This window comes from Pseudopodoces humilis, chromosome 7, assembly GCF_049639895.1.
Source record: "Pseudopodoces humilis isolate 2021_Gansu_Grassland_sample_001 chromosome 7, ASM4963989v1, whole genome shotgun sequence".
NCBI classification, from domain to species: Eukaryota; Metazoa; Chordata; class Aves; order Passeriformes; family Paridae; genus Pseudopodoces; species Pseudopodoces humilis.
The window spans coordinates 56,609,508-56,631,988 of record NC_142206.1 but is presented as its reverse complement, the minus strand read 5'-3'; the positions used below and the strand labels follow the sequence as shown (position 1 = coordinate 56,631,988).

The 22,481-nt window shown below is 40.8% G+C and overlaps 1 protein-coding gene across 2 annotated transcripts in view; it reads right to left on the bottom strand.

Moving 5' to 3' along the window:
• Positions 1-17,963: 17,963 nt before the first annotated feature.
• Positions 17,964-22,481, bottom strand: part of PPP2R5E (protein phosphatase 2 regulatory subunit B'epsilon) — a 69,273-nt gene continuing 64,755 nt past the window's right edge. For both annotated transcript variants that reach the window (XM_005520056.3, XM_014249906.2), the window contains exon 14: positions 17,964-20,437. In XM_005520056.3, coding sequence (XP_005520113.1) covers positions 20,338-20,437 — 100 coding nt within the window. In that variant the 3' untranslated portion in view covers positions 17,964-20,337. The remainder of the gene's footprint in view (positions 20,438-22,481) is intronic.

Below are 22,481 nucleotides of genomic sequence, written 5' to 3'. Positions count from 1 at the left end.
CTGGACTTGTGCCATTCTTCTCCCAGGGCTGCAGCCAGAGGGGCTGGCTCTCCCTTCAGCACAACTCAGACCCAACCCAGGCTGCCAAGGCACTGATCAGAGCTGGTCAGGGGGACCAGCCAAGGGGGGACATGGCCAAGGTGACTAGAGGAACTCGAAACTCCTCACACCTGAGCAGCCCAGCATCCACCTAGTCCCTCTGATATTTGTTGACCTTCTGTCTCAGCAAAGTAAGCAAGCAGCTTCTCTGAACAGCTCCTCTGTCAAAAAAAAGAGAGCTGGAAAGCAGCTCTAAGCCATGAGGTCCATTTTACAATTCACATATCATCATTGCATTTAAATACATCTATCTTAAAAACCCCCGGATCTGACACTTCATTTTGAGAAAGTCAGCTGCTGCATGGGGCACAGGCTGGTGTGTGCTCCCATCCGTCCTCAGCTGGACAGACTGAAATTAAGTGAGCTGGGACTGCCAGTTGCCTGGCTGATGCTTGAGTCTCTAGGCTCCTGTTAAATAAAATATTTAAATTTGCTAAATCAGGGCTTTAGATCAGCACATGATGATATGCCATATATGATATGCCATATCATATATGTCACCATATATACGCTAGTCTTACATGTGATTTAAGAGAGTATGTTTATATATAACCTTCAACAGGGCAAAGAAAAAAAAAAAGCTAAAACTCCTTATTTTTAAAAGAAGGTATATAGAGCAAAATAGACAAACTTCAGAAAAAACCAAACATTTATCTTTTGCCACTTTAGCAAATCCTGCTACTTTATTCATGAGCCAGAGCCATGACAGGGAGCAAACACAGACACACACTCACCTAACTCGTTGGAGTCAGAATTCCTTTTGCAGTTTTAAATTGCAGATGGTGTTTCAGGATGTCAGAGTGAGCAGCAGGAGACCAGCACCACAATCTCTGTGTTTGTGATCAGTAGATCTCCCCAGCAGCTGCTACTGGGATGTCTAATTGCTCAAATTTATAGAAAGGATCTTGTCAATCAAGGCAGATCCTTACTTGAACTACCCAAGGCATCAAAGTCATTGACTGTAAAGCAAGGCTCTCCTTTCCAGCAGTGATTAGCTTCAAGGGAATTATTGTTTTTGCAGGTTATTGTTTCATAACCTGATCAAAAAAAGAGTATCTTGGTGAGTGAAATTATGAGCATGCACTGGGGCAAAATGGATCTTCTTTTCCATTATGGAATATCAACATCTTTGCGAAGGAATTGGAAGCTGGCTCTGAAATTGTCATAACCCCTCTAATTAACAAGCCCTAAGTAAACATCCTCAAGGGAGGCTTCTCAGATATCTGTACAAAAAAAATGCCTGGATTTTTGTCAACTGAACAAGATCTTTTTTTACTCAATTTCTCTGTATAAGCAAGGGCAGGGGATGGGGGAAGAAGTGTGAGCTTGCAAGGAAAGAAAGTGTTCTCTTGGTGAGCTAGGTGGCTGAAACACAGGTGAGCACCACTGTGAAAGGAAATTTAGAAATCATGTCCTCTTCCTTCACTGTGTGAACCAAATTTTCAGCTGTCCATGGGACAGGAAACAGCTGAGGAGCTTGGTTCTGTGAAAAACTTGCTGGTCAGTGAGTTCATAAAAGATGAGTGGGAGAGAGAAGTGCAGCCATAAGCTCACACAGTGGCCTGGGGATAGTCACCTCCCTTCCTTTCCACCATGGATGGATGGTGACTTCCCAGACCCAAAAAAATCCAGAAAAGACAGGGCAAGTGTCAGGGATTATCGACCCCTCTGGATGATGCTGTCAGAGACAACCACAGCAATACAACCCAGCCATGAGAATATAAAACACAGAGGAAACCTTAATTCAAATAAAATCCATGTGACAGTGGTTTAGAGGGAAAAACAAAACAAGTAGAGAGAAAAAAAAAAAAAGACTAGAGGAAAAAACACACCAACCAAGCAAAACAGCATCTGTTGATGTCCAGAACATGCATCTTATCAAATATGAAGCAGTGATTACTATGAGCTTGTTAATTTACCTTACAAATATCCAATACATACTTCTGATGGATTGCACTCAGGTTTTCTGTAGTGTGAGTGATGGAAAACACCAAATTGACATTGAGGAAATGAGATATTGAACCATTCAGGACTAAACAAGGTGATCTCCCTTTTTTCAGGGTGAATAACCCATGGCTTGAGGTCCTTGTTTCACTGCCAAGGTCAGCAGCCCTCATTTGGTGCAGCAGCAGAGCTCACACTTATTTTCAAACCCCTGGGAACCCCAGAGCACTTTCTGTGTTTCATTATTCAGCTGGAGCAGCCACACAAGCTGGAATGGAAAAGGCTGGTTATTTACTCTCAAAGTCTACCTTTTCTGTCTAGATTAGGAAACAGTGATTGGAACAAGTGAAAGAGGGAAGGGATTGTCTGAAAAACAGAAAAGCAGCAGGCATTTAGTGCTGTTGCCATATTGACATCATGACATGGGAAATGACTGCTTCAAATAATTAATTCACTTAACAGAAAGCAAAATGAAAAAAAAATAGAATGAACAGAATTTTTAATAAAAAATTTGAAAAGTTAGGAGGGCAGGGGTGTTTAAAATCTATCCCAGTATTCTCCCTCATTATTGTTCTCAGTCTCACTGGCAGTAAAGGACTCCAGGTTCCAATGAAGGGTGATAAGGTGAAAGTTGGAGGAGGAATATTGAATGGAGGTGTAAATGTCTCCATCAGATCACCAAACAATGTCCCAGACACCTTTTTCCCCATTGAAACCCATAGGGAAAAGCAGGAAATTCAAAGACAAATGAGATTACAAGGAAGTCAAGAGAATCAGCCAAAGTCTTGTCACTGATCTAAAATGATCAGCAACTTTCCTCTAAAATAACCCTAAAACTACTTTTCTATGATTTTCACTGACCAAAAATAAAGCTAGAAAATAAACTTTTAAAACTTTTTCAAAAGTATACAGTTTAAAAGTTCTTGACTTACAGGGAAAGCAGGTAAAAGTGAAAATACTGAGCTTAAGTCCCCTTTATTTGATTCTGGAAATGTGCCAGCAAAAATCAGCCAAAGATTAGAGGCAGGTACAGGAAATACATGCCAGATGGCAGATGAACCAGCTTTGACAGATCCCTCTTCTTCCATGGATTAAAAAACCAGGTGCTGGAGTTTTTGTGTAATTCAGCTTGGTTTCAGTGACTTAGCTAAGTAAGATCCTGTTCTCTCCTCTCCATTTGTACTGAACAGCCTCTTAGAGTGAAACAAAAGAGAAATTGCAGACTCTCACTTATTCTGTCTCCAGAAAATCTTGTCTGTTTGTGGGACAGACACCAATTCCTGAAGGGTTTGCATGGTGTTTTGTGAAAAGCCTGAGTGCTGGCTTTTTTTTCCCCACACAGAGTTTTGCTAACTGTTCTGTGAGTTCATCTCATTTTAATTTAATCAATAAATATACCAGTAGGATTTGAAATTGGGCTAGTCATGAGAAAGGAGCTGATTTGAGCCATTTAATGAGACAGACCAAGGGAAATACCAGTGCTGAGTGGCTGCACACAGTAAGCACGGCAGAGAGCCATGCAGGCTGTGCCAGGCCAAAAGAACCTGGTGACCATTCAGGCAAGGAAAGGCGGTGACTGGACAGGAGATATTTAATGCACTGCACTGGTGAGGGGTTTGGAAAGGTGGGTATTAGTTCAAAAGTAAAACAGAACAAGAAATGGGTGAGGAATCAAGGTGGTGTGGGATGGCTGGCCACATTCACAGGAAGGTGGCATCCAAGAGAGGTTAGGATTCAGTTTAGAACAGGGAGTCATAAAGCTCTCAGGTAGGATGTATAGCTATAAATGTTAGATGTAATTTGATGAACTCACAGAAGAAAAATAGCACTAAAATCACTTTTCCCTACACATGTTAACACCAGACTTTATGTCAATAGGTTGTTTACTCTTTGCTGGTAGTTTGGAAAAAAAGATAACCTTTATGTCCTGAAAACAGCATTTCAAACAAGTGCATTAAGATTATTTAATCCATCCCCACAGCTGCTTCGTGTTTGTCTTGGAGTGTGACTTTCTGTCATTTTCTACATTCTGAAAGAACACAAAGAGTTGGTTTGTAAAGGGACAGACAAAGCAGGTTTAACCTTGAGAGGGCACAGCTGATCTGTAAATGAAAATCAAAGGCAGCAAGTAAAGCTCCTCGAAAGGCTCTGATAGAAACACTGCCAAGTGCCAGCACAGGGAGCAAAATGCAGCCACCAGGAAATGTGTTCTCAGATAAATGCAGGAATTAGATAAATGTGGGCTCTCCCTGCTAACAATGGGACACCAGTCCCCGCTGAAGGTCTCAGGCACAGAAAACCACTTCAGCTTTAAAAGACTTTCTGCTCATTTTGCTTCCTGGGTTTAGCACAACACGAGCTGGCACCGGCTGAATGAGCATTACGGGGAGAAGAATGTAGTCAGAAAAGAGGATTTCTTGGGGCTGCTGTGGCAGGAAATGGCACCACACTCAGTACTCAGGGGAATGACCCCTCGTACAGAGGAGATAAACACTTCTTGCAGCTTGTGGGGGTACCTGTGTTGGGAATGGCAGAACAGCCCAGAGAACACACCTGTAAAATCCAGCCCTGCGGATCTGAAATGCTGTGGAAAAGTTCTGTGCTGACCGCAGCAAAATCCCAGCTGCTTCAGCACAGACACTGCCTCAGCGGCATGGCTCTTATAAGGAATCTGTCAGACACTATTCTTCTCCTCCTTTTCCATCAGACTTGGAAAATGAAGTCCAAGGGAGAGGCTTAACAGTAACAAAAAACACTAATCCACAGTTTCCTTGAGGCACTTCTATCCTGGAGAGATAACACTCTTCTGCTAAAAAAGGCCTGCAGCTATGATGGATTCAATCCAGAAGAGAACTAATGAAGGTCCTACAGGCACTAGAAGAGCTGAAGCTTCTAAAATTTGGTAGTGCACATCTCTAACATACAGGTATTGCACCCAAAACAAGGTGATTCCAATAAAGATACAGGAGTAGCAGAACTGCAGGTTCAGTTCAGAACCTGATTATAACCTGATTTGATGCTATATGGAGGAAAATCTGATTTGATACTCTATGGACAAAAACTATAGTTTGAACACATTTACTAAAATTATTTTCTATTTGTTTATATACAAGGTACCTCAGAGAAGCTAATTTCTCAAACCTTAACCTTTGAGCAAAATGCTTTGCAAGTAGAAATCAGAAGGAAAAATATAAAGGAAAAAAAGGGAATAAAGACTCTCCACTGTCAAGAAAAATAACATGTTACAACAAAATTCATCCTGACCCAATAGCAAATATAGCAAAATTTAAAAGATGTGATAGACCAAACCAGTTTGTCTGATATCTGTCCCAGTCTGATTAGTGCAAATATCGATTCCAGAGTCCTGCTCTACTGTGGCTGTGAGTTACATGCTGCAAAGATTAACAACTGCTGAAGACACATTTCTCAAGGACTGACTGGCAGGAAGAATTTACCTGCAACAGGGGCATTCCTGGGGAGTTCCCTGAAGGTTTGAGGGTTGTGATCTATACAATGGGAAGGGAACAAACACAAAAACACACATCCAGAATGGATGAGGAGGAGGAGGAGGGGAAAAGTACAACACTGAGCCCAGGCTGTGGAACTCCTTCGTCATGGTCCTTAGGAAAGCAAGGAGACTCATTTCTTTAGGCTGCCATGTCCTTGCTCTGGAAAGGTGTATTTGTCAAGCATAGCTCCTGATAGTAAGCCATCAAACACTGCTTCAGCCCACTGTTGGTGACATTCTTCTCAGTTTTCTCAGGCACTTTGGAAGCGTGTGCACCCTCACATTGTCATCAAACACAGCCACATTTTCTTCCCCATTAAACTGTCCCTTCATGATGATGATGCTGACCACATTCAGCCCAGAATCCAAATTCAAGGATTCAAATCCAATGGAATTGGCTGTATACTGATGTGAGAAAGAGCTGGGCTCTCTAATTGTACACCAGGGAATTGACTGGAGATTTGATCTGTATTCATTGTAGTGCAGAAAAGATTCTTCCAATAAATACAGAAGCAAACTTTATGTGGCTGACAGTAACCAGTTTAGCTCAAGTCACTTCTGCACTCCATAGCTTTCCTCTAATAGTCTTTTAGGACAGACTAATGAGCAATGACACAGCTGCTCTGGGCTCAGAATTTGAAGATGAAGCTTCTTAATCAAAACTACAGAAGTTCAAAGATACATTACCTTAATTCAATAATTTCCCTACTGTTCATGGCCAATGCACTGGAAAACAGACACATTGTCTGACTCACTTCACCCCCAGTGCTAATGCTCCATTTTTAACATTGCCTTCCTGATGCGTGAAGTTCATAAATTAGACAAAGCTGGAAGTGAAGTCTCCTAAAACAAAGCTACTGTCTCTTCCTGTCAATCTTGTTAGAATAAACTCATAGAACTATTGAATTAATCAAAATCCAGCCAGGAAAACAAACATGATGAGAGTCCCAAACCCCAGAGAGGCACTTGGCCAAATCAAACCTCATCACAGCATAGACCCAGACAGGCAAGAAATGCCAGAAGTAGATAGAACCAAATCTTCCAAATCTGCCTGAACTCCTTTTGCCCCTTAGGGAAATGTGAATCTCAGTCAACATTTTGAGTCCTCAGACTATTTCCAGTTCAAGTTCTTCACCCTGTTCGTACTGATCTTAACCAGTTCCTTGTGGGTGCAGATCCATCCCATGCCATGGGACCAGCAAGGCTGACAGAGGCCAGGAAGAAAAACCCCAGGTTCCAGGAGGCCAGAAACAAATCCTCCCACCATAAAGAGCCAGCTGAGGTACCAGAGGCTTCCCAGACTTCTGTTGTTGATCTTCAGTCACGAAATTATCAGCAACTGCAGAATCACCAGGGGAGGAAGATAAGAAGAGTGAGAGATAACAAAGATCCATCTTTCACCTCTGAGCATCACTGCCATGGGCACATCACACTGTGACTGTCTCACCACCCTCTCAGGGAAGAATTTCTTCCTAATTAACATCACTCATTATAGTTTACAGCTTATTTATAAATTCTGATATCACAGTAGTAACGATTTCACCTGAGCTGAAAGTTCAGGTCAGAGCCTGCACTCTCCTGCATATGGATTAATCAATAGAGATTAACTGGAAAGAGTACCACAAATTCAATTTTATGGTGCTAATGCTATACACCTCTGCCTTGCTTCAAGCATGCTTTTTATTCTGCAGTCCTTGTAAGCTATGTCTACTTTAATTAGATCAGACAGATAAATCCTGATAAAAACAAAACTCTTTAGCCATTTAAAGACACTTTCAAACCAGACATTAATTTATAAAGATTGGATAGTCTAACAAGACAAGTTTCATGTTTCACAGAGCTTCATACAATATTTGACTCTGACAGTGTCAGCTATATCCTCTGAAGTTCAAAGGTCAATTATGTAAATCACACCTGAAATAATAATTTCTTGCTTTGCTTGCAGCTGGCATGTGGCAAATAGATGTTTGAATTCAGCTGCTTAAATCCTTGATCCTCCATTTAGGTTTTAACCCAGCAGTGAAATAACTAAAAGGTATGTTTGCAGAGGTGTGTGCCAAACTGTACCCCAGGGATTCCCACTCGACTCCAAGTACTAAAAGACTCTGAACTTCTTGGACATGTAAAGAATACAATATGCAGATGTTGCTTTATAAGGAAAATGCATTACAAATGACTTACAGATTAAGCTGGAAAGATAATAAAATGCTGGGTTTGACTCGAAACATAAGGCTAGAAAATTAAATTTAAGGTTTGCCTCTTTAATTAGCATCAGGGATCAGTTGTCCTGCAGGGTCCAGTTTCTGGGCACTATAAAGCATCACCCAAGAGCAAAAAGCACTGTAGGTTAAATTTACCAGGATTAGCAGTGGCCAAATCTCCCCTGACACTGAAAGGGGGAAACTGCTGGTCTGTACTTTCTTTAGAAAACTCTCCTCACAGAGACTGGCCACAGGGTGCCAAGAAGACACAGAACAAACTCCACAGCCACAGCCCAACCTTTACTGATTTTCCTGCCTTGGGTGACATTTCCTGCACAGCATGGAGAGCACTGGTGGAACTATAATGTGTCTCTGAAGAGACTGGTACCAGTGACAGCTTCTGGACATCACAGCCTTTTTCAACTGAGAAATCACATTATTTTTTTCAATCCTAGGAGCCAGGGTATTGACAGATAGATTAAAATTGGCTTATCTGCTCTCTTCCCCTGTTTAAGTTGTTTGAGTGCATGCACAGGACCGTGTCCAGGCAGAGGTTTTTGAAACCTTCCAGTTAATACCTAAGGAACAGTGGCTGCAAGGCTGAGCAACACAGATTTTGCCTGACCCTAGGGAAACTCTGGAATGAAAAGGATTCTCCATGTCACAGGAAAGTGGGAACTTCAAACCATAGTCCAAGGAACTCTGCTTTAAGTGTGGTCTTCTTGTCATCACTGTCAAGGAGGTTTTATCACAGAAGCCATTGGACACTGAATTTTCATAAATTTTTTTAAATGGCTCGAGGCATTTCATCCAGACATGGTGTTATTCAGAATCTATCCTCTGCACATGCAAATAGGAAATTAGTGGAAGCACTAAATACAGCTCCCCACTCCTGTTACCCTCTCCGCAGCACTGAAGAGAAGGACAACAACCTCTCTGAACCCCACACAGAGGTCAGCCTAAAATAGTCACATCCATGGACAGGTAAAACCATGGAATCATTAAGGCTGGAAAATACTTTTAAGATCATTGAGTCCAACTGTAATCCACCACTGCCATGCCCACCACTCAACATGTTCCCAGGTGCCATGTCTGCAAATGCAAAATGATGATTTTATTTCCCCAAGCAGCCTCTGCCAGTGCTTGACCACCCTTTTGGTGAAGAAATTTTTATTAATGCCTAATCTAAATGTCCTCTGGCACAAGTTGAGGTGGTTTCTCTTGTCCTATTCCTTGTTACTTGGGAAAACAGACTGACCCCCACCTGGCTGCAGCTTCCCTTCAGGGAGCTGTAGAGACTGAGAAGGTGTCCCCTCCTTTCTCCAGGCTGAGCCCTCCCAGCTCCCTCACCTGCTCCTCACAGGACTTGTGCTCCAGAGCCTTCCCCACCTCTGCTGCCCTTCTCTGGACCTGTTCCAACCCCTCCATGTCCTTCTTGCAGTGAGGGGCCCAACACTGAGCGCAGGATCTGAGGTGTGGCCTCACCAGTGCCCAGCACAGGGGGACAATCACTGCCCTGCTCCTGCTGCCACACTATTGCTGACACAATCCAGGTTCCATTGGCCTTTTTGGTCACCTGGGCACACCTGGCTCATGTTCAGCTACTGTTGGCCAGCAGCCCCAGGCAGTCAGAGCAAGAGATCCAAAGTCAGCTTTTGACTGACATGGCTGAGACAACCCTGTCCAGATAGAGTGGGCAATAGGGAGTTAAGTGTTTTCTTGGACATAAGACACATGAGACATGTTCAAAAATGCCTTGTCTCCTTAGTTCCTTAAACATCTGATCATCTTTCAAGGCAGATAAATGTTTGAACAGATTTTGACTGGTCTTTCCACCTCACTGTAGCACATCCAGCTTTAAAACTTCATTCCAAACCCACATTTTTCCCCAGTGTGTTTCCTCTCCTCTCAGGTCTGGGGCAGAGCAGCACACTCCATGCGAGGTCCTTTTTTCCACAGACTGCAAAGTGCTGGTCCACTTCCATTAGAGGGTGCCAAAACAGCTGGTGCACACCTTGCTTCTCAGCATCACAGGACATTTACTGCAGTCCTGCAGTGCTGCATTTACTCTCCTGGATGCATTTGATATTCTCTAAACAAAGCAAGTGAAGTTATACTGTTTACTTTCCAGGTGTTTTTTTTTCATGTCAAAGAATAGGTGAGCAGGTTTTTACTTGAGACAGCATGTTTTACATAATTAATAATAATGGAGAGCCTCAGAGGAGAAAAGTTTTAGTAACACTGGTCATGAAATGACATCTGCACCAGGAAAGGGCAGTCCCCTGCTTCTGAAAGAAAAAAAATCCTTTCCATTTCCCCAGTAGCAGAATAACATCTTTTGAACAATGCTGCCCTGTTCATAACCAAATTCTTTTGTAGGCAGACATTGTGTCTAGACAGCCTCAGAAAAAATGCCTCGTTTAACATCCCAGGGCTGGGGTTCATGAAGTGTTTACCTGAATGCTCAGGCACAGATCACAAATAATGCAGCAGAGATTTATTCAGTTTTTCTCTGGAGCTGATGGGTTGTCCTGGGGTGACTTTATGATACTGGTATCCCCAATCGTCTAGTTTATGTTATATATTAAGTTCTGCACCTTTAAGACTGGCTTTGAGAGCAAAAGAGGGGGAAGAAGAAGCGCGCAGTTTGTGTTAAGGAAAAACATCACTCCCACACATCCCGCTCCTGGACTGTGGTGTCTGCAGCACGGACAGACAGCGGGACAGAGCTTCTCTCTGGATTTTAGTTAGTTTTAGCTAGCTGAGGCAGAGGAGTTCCCTAGACCTTTGTTTGTTTTTTTCCCAGTTTTCTTGGATCTGTTCAAACCTGCTCTGGACTGAACACCCAGCCAAACCCCGGGAGCTCACGCCTGTGGCCCACCGGGGCCTGGGCCTCGGCACTTTCCAGCGCCGGAGGGACTGATAAGAACCTGAGCGAGCCGAGCTACACCACATGAAAAGGACTTTTCTTCCTAGACTTGCCATCCCATCGAACAGCAAGAGGTTTTATTATTTAATATTACTCAATTTCTGTTAAATAAACAGCTTTTTCCACTTCTCTCTAAGGAATTTTTTTTCCTTTTCCCGGACCAGTTAGTGGGGAGGGGCATTTCCCTGGGGAAATCCCCATTTGGAGTTTTCCTTCCTAATTTGCCCTAAACTAAGACATGGGTGTCATTGTAAAATAGGCAGGAAGCAAACTGGGATCACACATTCCCTCTGAAGCTCATATCCCTAAAAGCTTTCTAGAGGTCAGGCAGACAATGTACACACAAGAGTGGATGATATTAACAGGATCGATTTACTGCAGGAAGAGGAAATGAGTCCACGTCACCCCTGCTAGTGCTGACCACTTTCCCACATAGACACAGCAGATTTGTCCAATCTCCTCACAGATCTTTATTTTACTTTTGGTGACAGCAACAGGACTTCCATCATTGACTCTGTCAGGAAGAGAATTAAGTCCTGCAGTTTACAGAAGAGCTGTGCTTAATCTGCCTCATCATGTTTCTGTACTTGGAAAAGGCAAGATCTCCACCATTCAAGCTCATATCAGTTCAGTCATGGTAAAATTAATACAATATTCTTTTAAAAAAAACCCCAAAAACCTTACCCTTGGATAGAAAAACATCTGATTTATCTTTGAGATTTAAACAAAATCCCCTTCTGCAGAGGGACAAACTCTATTGTGGACTAACACAAACCTTTTTTCTGCATATCCACCCCTCCAGGCATCTGATTCTTTGGGAAGTGAAGAATTCAGGGAAGTGTGTGGTGGGAGAAAACCTAAGGGCTGGAGATCCAATGGAGAGTGGGTGAGGGTTACCCCACAGCCCTCTCTCCTCAGGGAAAAGAGGAACCACGTGAGGAGCAGGGATGTCCTCCCTGCCTCGCTCACACTCCCACCCCACTGGCACAGGGATGTCAGAAATCTTTCTCCTCCTCCTCCCACCTTCCCAGTCCTTGTTTGGAGAGCAAAGAGATAACAGCCCCAGCTCTGGAGATAGACACCTCCAGAAAGTGAGACACTACTTGGAAAATGTATTAGCATGATCCTGATGGGGATAATGGATGGGAATGAGAGAATGCGAACACATGGAAAATAATTCAAGGTTACAGTAAAGGAAAATACATTTTAGAGATGTGTTTTAGGGAGTTCATCTGCTGCCAAGTCAGGCAGCACAGAAGGAGAGGAGCCAGTGCGGAAGGAAGGTCACAGAAGTTTAACTAACTACCAGCGTTTCCATAGGAAGCTTGAAATCACTGCTCCTAAGCCTTACCTCTGCTTTGCCCACCCTGGCTACTGAAAAAGAATGTTGTGATAGAAATGCTTTCCTTTCATCTGATTTTTCTGTTTCTGGTCAATAAAGCCCTGGGATACAAAACTGAATCCATTTCTGCCTTGAACTACCCTGCCACAACAAATGAAGTTTGGCCCAGCAGCATTCTCATGAAACCAGGCTTATGTTGAAGCAACAACTTAAGCATTAGAAATCAAGTTTTATTTATTGCTGCAAGATCTGGATTCCATGCCCATGCTCCCTGCTGCAGTGATGATGCAATCAAAACAGGATATGCTACATCAGTGCCTAATTGACACCCAAATAAAAAAAAAAAAGCTACTATGACATTAAATGTCTTATTTATAGATTGTTTTCCTAGACAATTAATTCAAGCATATAAATTTAATTATTAGATTTCAAATCCTAGTAATGGATTGGATATTGTCCCATGAAATTATATACAGCATACATATTATTGTCAATTATTTTAGAGGGGGTTGGCAAATTAGAATAGGAAGTGAGAAGCAGTTTAATGGTGGATTTAGCAGCAATATAAATTATTAAAATTATTACTGGAAGGAGAGAGGAAAAAATTGTGTGTGTGTGTGTGGTTTTTTTTTTACAGTTTAATGTAGTTAATCTCTTTTCCAAGCAACTGAAATCATAAGATAAAGGGAACATTCTGGGCACACCTGATTCCTGCTAGAAGAGTGTTCTCTTGCACCTGAATGCCAGAGCCCCTTCTTGGTTTGGTCAAGTCTGAAGCATTTGATGTAAACCAGGGGGATCTTTGTTACTAGAGTGTATTTGAACTGCAGAGAAAGTCACTAACACACACCCAGTGCAAAAAAAACAGCTTAAAGGAAAACATTTCAGGGAAAAAAAGCTGAAAAAGTTGAAAGTTGAGGGACTAAAATCCCATGGGACAAGTGGCCACCTCTGCTCTCCCAAATTCAGACAAAAAACTATAAGCAAGAAAGAACTGCTGCACATGCTTGGCCTGTCTAAGCTGTATTAGCAGAAGAATCCAAAAGGCTTGTGAAGCTTGTGGGCTTTGGATCTTTGCAGATATTGATCAGAGGACTTTTTACAACAGTGTGTAGTGAGAGGACAAGGGAGAATGGCTTCACACTGATGGAGGACAGGGTTAGACAGGATATTAGGAAGAAATTCTTTATTGTGAGGGTGGTGAGGCTCTGGCACAGGCTGCCCAGGGGAGTTGTGACTGCCCCATTGCTGGGAGTGTTCAAACCAGATTGGACAGGGCTTGGAACAACCTGGGATAGTGGAAGGATCTCTAATAAAATTCCATTTATTTATCTGACCACGTGGAAAGGCATTTTCTTGGAAAAGGTTGAAATGCCCCCAGTCTGTAGCTCCCCTTCTGACAACCTCAACTAGAACAGCACATTCTACTTAAATTCAGCCCATTACAAGTTCTTACACTTGTGTTTGCAGACCCTCGTGCAGCACAGGAGAAAGAGGGGCTGAGGGCACCACACCACAGTGAGAAATATTCTTTTCTTTGTATTCCCGAGTCATTTTTGTCTGGCCAGAACTGATGTTTGAAATGTGCATAACCACCAGCCGTGACAATTATTGTCTGATGAGTGTCATGGAGAGCAAACAGCAATAATATCCCTTTGTGCTTGTGAAACAATCTGTGGACTAACAAACTAATTACCACTGTCTGAATCCCGCATTTCCTTCCTCCAGAAATCAAGAGTGTCCTTTGCCAAGCTGCAGTTTACTCCAAGGTCTGGCACCTGCAGACTTGAGCCTGGTGCCTCCAAGATGACTGAAATGGAAGATTATGTAATGCAGACGCCCACGTTGGCTGGAGACAATTAAATAAATATACAGCGATTTTGCACTCATACACATCATATACATTGCCAAATATCTAAAAAAGCAGGGGAGTTGCTGCACAGCCTTTGGGACGGCAGAGGAGCATAAGCTGTAACCCCACTCAGTACACTTTGCAGAACTAAAACCTAAATCTGAGCTGGATCATTTGTCCAGTTTGCTCACACAGCTCAACCACGTGTGCCGAAGGTTCAAACCTGACTCGAACCAGCTCAGTTCACAGAAGGTTTGCAGGTAACCTCTGCCTTTGCTGCTGGAGAGCTGCACAAATCCTTGTGCAAACACAAGGCCTTTTCTTCCTGGCTGCCAGAGCCATTCTGCCCCAGTGTGCTCCTGCTGTAGCTGGGGCTCCAGGAATATTCACTGCTGGGTCACTGCTTCCTCTGTCAGGAAAGTGCTGAGGCTTCTTACACAAGAAAAGCTTGCAAAGCAAGAATTTGGACAAGATTCAGTTGGTGTATAGAATTGTCTTTTCTCATTCTCTTTTTGGAAGCTCTTCCCGGATCCAGGGATAACGCTAAGTTCCCAGACACTTTCAAGTGTGTATTGAAGTATGAACCACTGTATGAAAATCAGACTTTTCTTTAAATGCATCTCAAGCTTTCCATCCTTCCCGAGTGACCTCCGACTTCTCACACCTTCAGTGACTCCAAGGGGGGATAACAGACAAGATGGACAGGGGGGAAACAAAACCAAACAAACATAAAAATAGTGCAAGATAAAGTTTTGCATGACCATTTTTCATGTCATGGAAACTCCCAGAAGAGCCTATGCTCACGGCTCAGTGGGTTACTACACCTGCTTCAAGGTATTGACTAACAAATTCAGGCTATTTTCTTCAGCTCCAGTGTTTAATCTTTAAAACCACAGATCATAATTTGAGACTCTGTATCAGTGTCCAGTTTATCTCCCAAGCTATTCCTTCACAGTACACTGAGGCAATAATTAATGCAGCCTTGGGAACAGCCTTTACCTGCACACAAAGTGACTTTTGTAGGCTACACACTTCTGATCTGAGGCCCAAACTTAATGTAAGATAAACCAGACATTCTGCTGCTGTATGAGAAACCAAACCATCCCTGAGAAGGAAAGACCAAGATGAAAAATTAGCAAAGCAATCATCATTACTGAAAGTAGGAAACTAATTTAAGTTTTTAAATCCAATCCTGTAAAGGTTGATTTCTAACTTGCTAGTTAGAAGACAAATCCTACCCTGGAGGCCAACTTACTGCATGTTCTTCTTTTTACCTTCTTCAGAAAATACTTGCCTGGCAGTAAGAAAGTAGAGAGAAATGTTGTTAAGTGATCTGAATATTGTCTTACAAGTATTTAAAGAGATTTGTGATAATGAGCTCTTCTAACAAAGGCCAGATCCAACTGATTAAAATTAAAGTTGGGGAAAAAAAATGGGAAGAATTAAGGATTAGACTATTGGAATAACATGTAAAAACCACGGTATTTAAAGATCGGATGTTTAATAAATATTTTCTCATTTTATTTTAGCAAGCAGCTCTCCTACACTGCAGCTGAAGCCATTCACCTGCAGTGCCCCTTTCAAGGCTCTACCCATGGCTCTCTCCAGAGGGTTTCCCCCACGTGTGGGACCATCTCCAGCCTTTCCCTGCACCTCCAAACAGCACAAGGACTGAAACAGCAGAATGCTACCACGAAGGAACAAATTCTTTCACCAGCTGCGAAGTGCAAGGCTCAGAGGGCTCCCAAAGAACACTGCATGGCTTTAATGCCTCTCCTGCATCCACCTCTCCTGACCTCCCTCACAGGGGGGTTGTGTGAGGTGCAAGGATACTCACCATCATCACAGCACCTCTGAAAAAAATTAACTTAATGAAAACCCAGTGTTTACTATGGTAATTCTGGCTGAAACTTAAATTACCACCTCATTGCTTCGTTTTTTGTTTTTTTTTTTTCTCCAGACAAGGGTCCTTACATTTGACACATGCGGATGGGAACCTGATTGCTGCAAGCTCACTGTTGAAAAGGCTCGTGAAGTTTAGATGGGAGGAGGTGGAAAAAAAAGCCAAGCACCTGGAAAACACTTCATTGCTTCTTTATTTAGATGCACCCACAGTACAGAGCCTCTTGAGCATGTGCAAAAGAGGAAGATAACACATTTATAGCTGGGAGCACCATTGAGTTCGAGTTTGATACCATTTTTAAGTAAACTGTTTCCAAAGAATGACACTTGAATCCAAGAGTTTAAGACCTGCTTGTACTTTATCCAGAGGTGGAAGATATTTTTATTATTACTTGGATGTAGAGTAGAAGACATTTTCACAGTCTGGTTGGACCACTCTATATATTTTCATATGCACCTTTCAATATATATAAAAAAGATTCGTTTTTCCCCCCTACCCACAGATAGTTATATGCACCTAAGTTTAAAAACAGTAATGGGACCAGAGCATTCCTATGGGGAAAAATGAACTTTTGCTGCCCTCTCCTGCTTAAACAATGAAATGCTAAAATATTAAGATCTATGAATCTAATGCTAACCTTGAAACAAAAAGCATGACAGGTCATTCGCTATACTACAATCAAAAATAGGACAACAACAAGAAATGTATCGGTACTATTTATATTTGAAAACTCCTCATGGCTCCATGAGGTTATGAATACAACATATTTACAGCAGGTGATCCAAGTAACAAAAACTCTTACTCGGAGAGGTCGTGATAAAAAGCGCACGCTTCTGTGGATGGGAAGCAACACTTGGATAAAAGTTTCCAACCAAAAGTAGTTCCATTCTGTTTCAAGATGTTGTTCCATTGAGTTCAAAATGGAAAACTGGGCTACATAAGATCTGCTGCGCATACCAACTAGAAAAAACTAATTCATGGCTCACTCCAGAGCTGCTAAGGGAAGCTCATGAGCCAAATTTTAAAATCTACAAGTAAATAAAAACATTCTTCAACCTTGAGCATCATCACTTTTGTCTTCTTTAAGGGCAACTGCTTTGGGATAGTGGTGTCACACAACTAAGAGAAAAGAGCATCTTTGTTTTCAAAGACAGAACTAAAAGGAAGTTACGTCAGCTTTACTTGGAGGGAGAAGAACCTCATCTTTCCCACTCTTCACAAAACAATAAAGAGCTTTTTAGAGCTCCTAAGATATTTTCTTTTTCATCAAGTGAGAGAGCCTAGGGCTGTACTTACACACATATAATCTAAGTACAGCTGCTGCATTTAAGCAATTCTTAGCTCCAATACCCTCGATTTTTCCATATATGAGAACAGATAAAAAAATAAATTAAACCCTTTTACTTATGCTAACAAAACCAAGATTAAATTTACTGTAACCCTGGTAGCAAATGCTCCAATGGCATTAGAATACTTTAAATTAAAGCATTCCAACCTTTGGAAGAGAGACAAAAAACACTCAAAAGCAACGAAAGGGAAACGGTAAGGGAGACGTGCAAGATGAAGAAATCAACGTGTGGTCAATTCAGGGTGTACGAGAGGAACTTTACTGGTTCAGTTGTTACATCCCCACGACCCAATGCCCTCGCAGCTCTTTCCTGTGAGCAGACAGTGCTCAACCCTTCCCCCTGAGACCAATGTGCCCCGGACACGCAGGACCACCCAACGCCTGCCGGACGAGCAGTCAAGAACAACACTGACACAAACAAAGGCGGTTTGTGGAACTCAAGAAGAAAACAAAAGCGTAATTTATGACGCACTGATCAGACTTGGGCCCACGGGCTGCCTTCCTCTTCCTCCTCCAGCAGCTCCAGCGGGAGCAGCAGGAGCCCTGCGGGGCCGGACATTGCGCTGGGACTGCGGCACACGCGGGATCCTGGCAGCAGGTGCTTCTTCAGGTGCATCACCCAGCCTTTAGAGTCAAGTGACTTCATAACAACAGCACATCATCTCCTTCTCCTTAAAGGAACATTCCTTCTCAGAAGTGATAAATCATCTAGAAATGTCAGACACTCCCCACAGCAGAGGCCACAAAATATTGCAACCCACCAGGTTCTCGTCAGTTTTGTATGATCAATAGCAGAATGACATGGAAAAACCAAAAACAGTTACGAACAAACAACACTCACCTAAACTCTAAGTACAGGACAAGGTGCTTTTTCTAATTTCACATTGTTGTGTTTTACTCCACCAGGTAAAAAACATGAAGTTGTATTCCTCCGTTCCTTCTCAGCTTTCACAATGGAACATAGTCTTTGAGCATGAGTTTGAGTCCACCCTTTCACACTGTGAAATGATCATTTCACACAGAAATCACACTCGCAAGTTTGGTTGGTTTGTGGGGTTTTTTTGGTAACAGAAATAAAAGACTGTCAAAATCAATGGGCTAAGGGACATGATTTGTTATAAATTTATTTAATCTTCAGTATTTCAGCTTGCACCTTTGCTTCAGCACTTTAAAATAAAATGTTTCAACTATGACAGTAACTGCCTAATTTACATTGCGTCCCAGTCAATGTTCTTAAAAGAAGCTCATAATAATCCCATAAAATCATGTTGTGTTTGGTGTTGCGTATGACTAGTTCCACTTTTTTACTTTTTTTTTTTCCAGAATTAACAGTGTCAAGTTCTTACAAAACCTTGAGTTTACAACATTTGTGTGTGCAGACCCAGGAGTACAAACTGTGACCTGATAATCCTGAAACAGTCAGTAGTCTAGGAGGGAATTCTTTTTTTACCCTTTTTCGGTGCCTGAAAACAAGAGAACTTCAAATTCTACTGTATATTTAAATGGTAGGAAGAAAAATATACAAGCTTGTATTTATACTGTATTTCTATCAATGGCAACAGGTCATAATTCATGTTTGCAACTATCACAAAGACTCATGAACACCAATTCATTTTTATACTGTAAATACTGCTGGATTGATGGTTTAGGATTATCAATTCACTGTTGTCATATGTCTATAACAGTTCAAAAGCATCCTGGAGAAAAATCCTGAAACACATACCTTCCGGTATAGAATAATGCAACTGCATTAGCTAAATATATACTGTACATAAGTCTTATCAGCATTTTACCTACCAAAGATGTAAGATTCCACTTTCAAATACAAAGCAGATAGCCAATAATGTATACTTATAATACAGCCCTCTTCTTTGTTTTTTGTATTTTTTTTTCCTCTTTTGTTTTAAACAATTTGGTCACAATGCACCTTTGATATAAAAGCATTTTAAACTTTATTATTAATACTCAGAACATTAGGATTTCCAGAATTTTTTTTCAGTAGCATTTGTAGAACCACTTTTGGTAACAAATACAGTAGTTAGGAATGAGCATCCAGATGAGAATGCAGAAGTGTATTATCCAGAATCCTTTCCAGCTAAGACCATAGGGCTGGTACTGTGATGAGTAATAGTACTAGAACCACAAAAACACTAGAGTATGTTTCTTAGAGGCTACATCCTCTTTTGCTGGAACACTTTATAAATACATATTAAAAAGTAAGGCAACAACTCCAAACTGTCCAAACTGCCATCTCAACTCAGTTTCCAATTAGATCCATGACCACTGGAGATCAATTTCACACTTGTGTTATTAACACGTGTCTTTATTCTTTCTAAATGGTCCAATAGGAACATACTGTAATAATTTAGCAATTAGTGTTTCTAAACCAACTCTGGTACGTGTGTCCAATGCAGTATCACTAATACTGGTCAGGTTTTGAAGTCCAGGGTGTTACCACTGCCCTTTTTTTTTTGTCCGAGGATTGTGGACTCTAATTTGGATTTGCAATAAATAGGTGCACAAATCCAAAGCTCCCTTTCCTACTATGTTTATCACCTACATGTTTTTTAATTCCTAATGTTCAAATTAAGGAAGCACCAGAGACAGCCTGGTACCAAAAAAATGCTCACACCAGTAAACAAAACTTTTATTCAGGACCAATGTTTTTCATGGCCCTGATCTGAATGGACATTCAACTTATGAAGATGTGCAAAAGGAAAAGAAAGTCAAATTACAGTAAAGTTATCCAGAGAAGGAGGATGTTACACAAACTCATAAGGAAATGACAGTCTTTTTTCTCTTTTACTATAAATACACGTAACAGTTTAGCAGAAAGACAAGCTAAATTTTAAGATTGTTCACATTTGAAAGTTGTATTATACTCTCTGCTAACGATAAATAAGGAACAGGTCCTGACAATGGAATCTGACATTGCAATTTTCATCAACAGATCTTTGAAGACTGGTTTTAAAGAAGGGTTAAAACAATGATTATGTTTGCAAAGTTCTGAGAAGTCCATCTGTTGTCCAAACTTTGGATTAAAGTCCTTATTTTTTTCCTTTACTTAGAGACAGGTATATACAGTGCTGTTGTAATAATGAAACAAATGTGAAATCTACTGTAAAGTTGCACAATACAGAAAACTGTTGCTCCATCTTCTACTACATAAATGTGTGACTCCACAGGTTAATAATGCTGTTTTGTTTTTTTGTTAAGTTGGAATTATTCCATCACGTCTAAGACCTCTCTTTAATTCCAAATCCTCCAGTTTTTTCCACAGTTCTTCACGCTCTTTCTCTTTCTTCTTCTCACTGACAGATGAAATAAAACAAAGAGTTATCAGGAGAGAAGACTGTATAATATTTATGTTAAAAAATATATAGTTGACATTAATTAGCTGCACTAATTTTCTTGAACACAACTGCAATCTTGCCAACATATATTTGACTTTTTTTTTATATTTTCTTTTTTATTTCTTTGTTACCTACATAAAATATAACTGAACAAAGCAGTATGAAAACGTAAGCTGAGCAAAGTGACAGTGTTCAAAGACATTAATTTGCAATGAGGAATTAAAAAATTCAGTGGAATTTTATTACATAACTAATCCGTCAAGATTATAAAAATTTCCATTATTCACTAAGTTATTTAATGATTTTTATGCTTATTTACGATATAAATAATCTTATAAATCACAGTGGCTTTCTAGAACCACTCCCTGATTCTTTTAGAGTCGCTATTTTTACTTACAATGACCGCTGGCTTCCCTACAGCTCAGGCACCAACCAAGGCAAAGTTCAACCTACAAGATGTGCCTTTTGTTCAGTGAGTTACTCTTTTTCCACACAAAAATTGCTGCAAGAGCTATGTAGCATTTGCTTTAACAAGAGACTTTAGTAGCTGATTTGAGAAAATTAAACAGCAAACCTAACATTTACTTTATCTGCATTGTTTGCTTTCTAAATTTCCTGTCTCTGCCACAGCTTACTGTGAATAAATCTCATCGAGACTGCAAGGCACAAAATGCTTTCAAGTTCTATGACATCACCTTGTAGGTTTAGATGAAATGGAAATCTAACAATGACAGATACACAGATTCTCTGCCAGTCACATTACAGAAGTCTTGAGAAGTATTTCAAGGGATTAGAAACATTCCTATATGCTTTGATTCAGTCAACATACCAACATCTGGCTCATTTGTTTGGAATTTTGATTTCCCAAGAGGATTTTAAACATATAAAAAAGTACAAACAACTTTCAGATAAATCCCTGAAGAACAGTAAAAGGTAAAAAAAAAAGAGCCTATTGTTACTGGAAAGTATTTAAAATCAAATACAAGAATAAGTGAAATAGCCTTACATTTTCAGGCTACTTACCAATATTAATCTTCTAATCATTAGGAAATACATGCCTGCTTACCTAAAGGTCTGCTAGAGGATGATCACCTCATCCAACTTACCTATTTGACCTATCTCAACATATTTCTCCTCAAGCTTTAAGTAGCATCAAAGCTACCCTTTTAAAAAGTGGTTTTATTAAGGTGCTAAAGATTTTCTGGAAACGTTAAGGTAAATACCCTTGTTTATACATTCAGATTTTAAAATCATAAGAAGTAAATAAAAATGATGAAATGGTTAGCACCAGCCATGGTAAGAAATACAATGTCAGCAGGTGCAGAAGAAATTCTTTGTGTAGTTCAGCCACTAAACCTCCCCCATTTTCCAGACATGGGACACACCTCTGCATTCTGTTCAGAACAGAAATTTATCATCTTAAGGGGCAAAGTGCAACACCAAGTGATTTAGGTCACCAAGCTGCCACTGTGAATAGCTGGATTAGATGATCAATCCTAAAATTCTTCGCTAAGGAACTACACAGTTTTGTCTCAACTGCACTAGGAGATTGGCAGTTATTTACCAATACATATCAGGAACATCTGGCTTCTTAGTTTAAATACTGCTCTAAACAAATCTCTAAAAGTAGAATACCATATTAATGAACTAGCCTGTTATGTGCAGATTTTTTGGGCTATAAAACAAAGTGGAATGAAAGGTCAGTGTAACTCTAGTCACACAAGTCAAAAAAACTACAACAGCCAAGAGACTTTCAGGTTGGACTGCCCTCAAAACCTCTGCTGACATGCAGTGCCCTTTGCATTGATTGGAGAACTCTGAGTCACAGCCAAAGTATGACTTAAATTAAGTTGCAAACTGTTCAAAATTCCTGAAATTTCCTCATTTTTTTCACCTAATCTTTGCATAAGGTAAAACTCTTGAGAAAAGATGCTGCATTGTAAAGGAGAAATAAAGATTAGGGAAAATAGGAGAAAAGACAAGAAGCCACTGGAGTTGAACT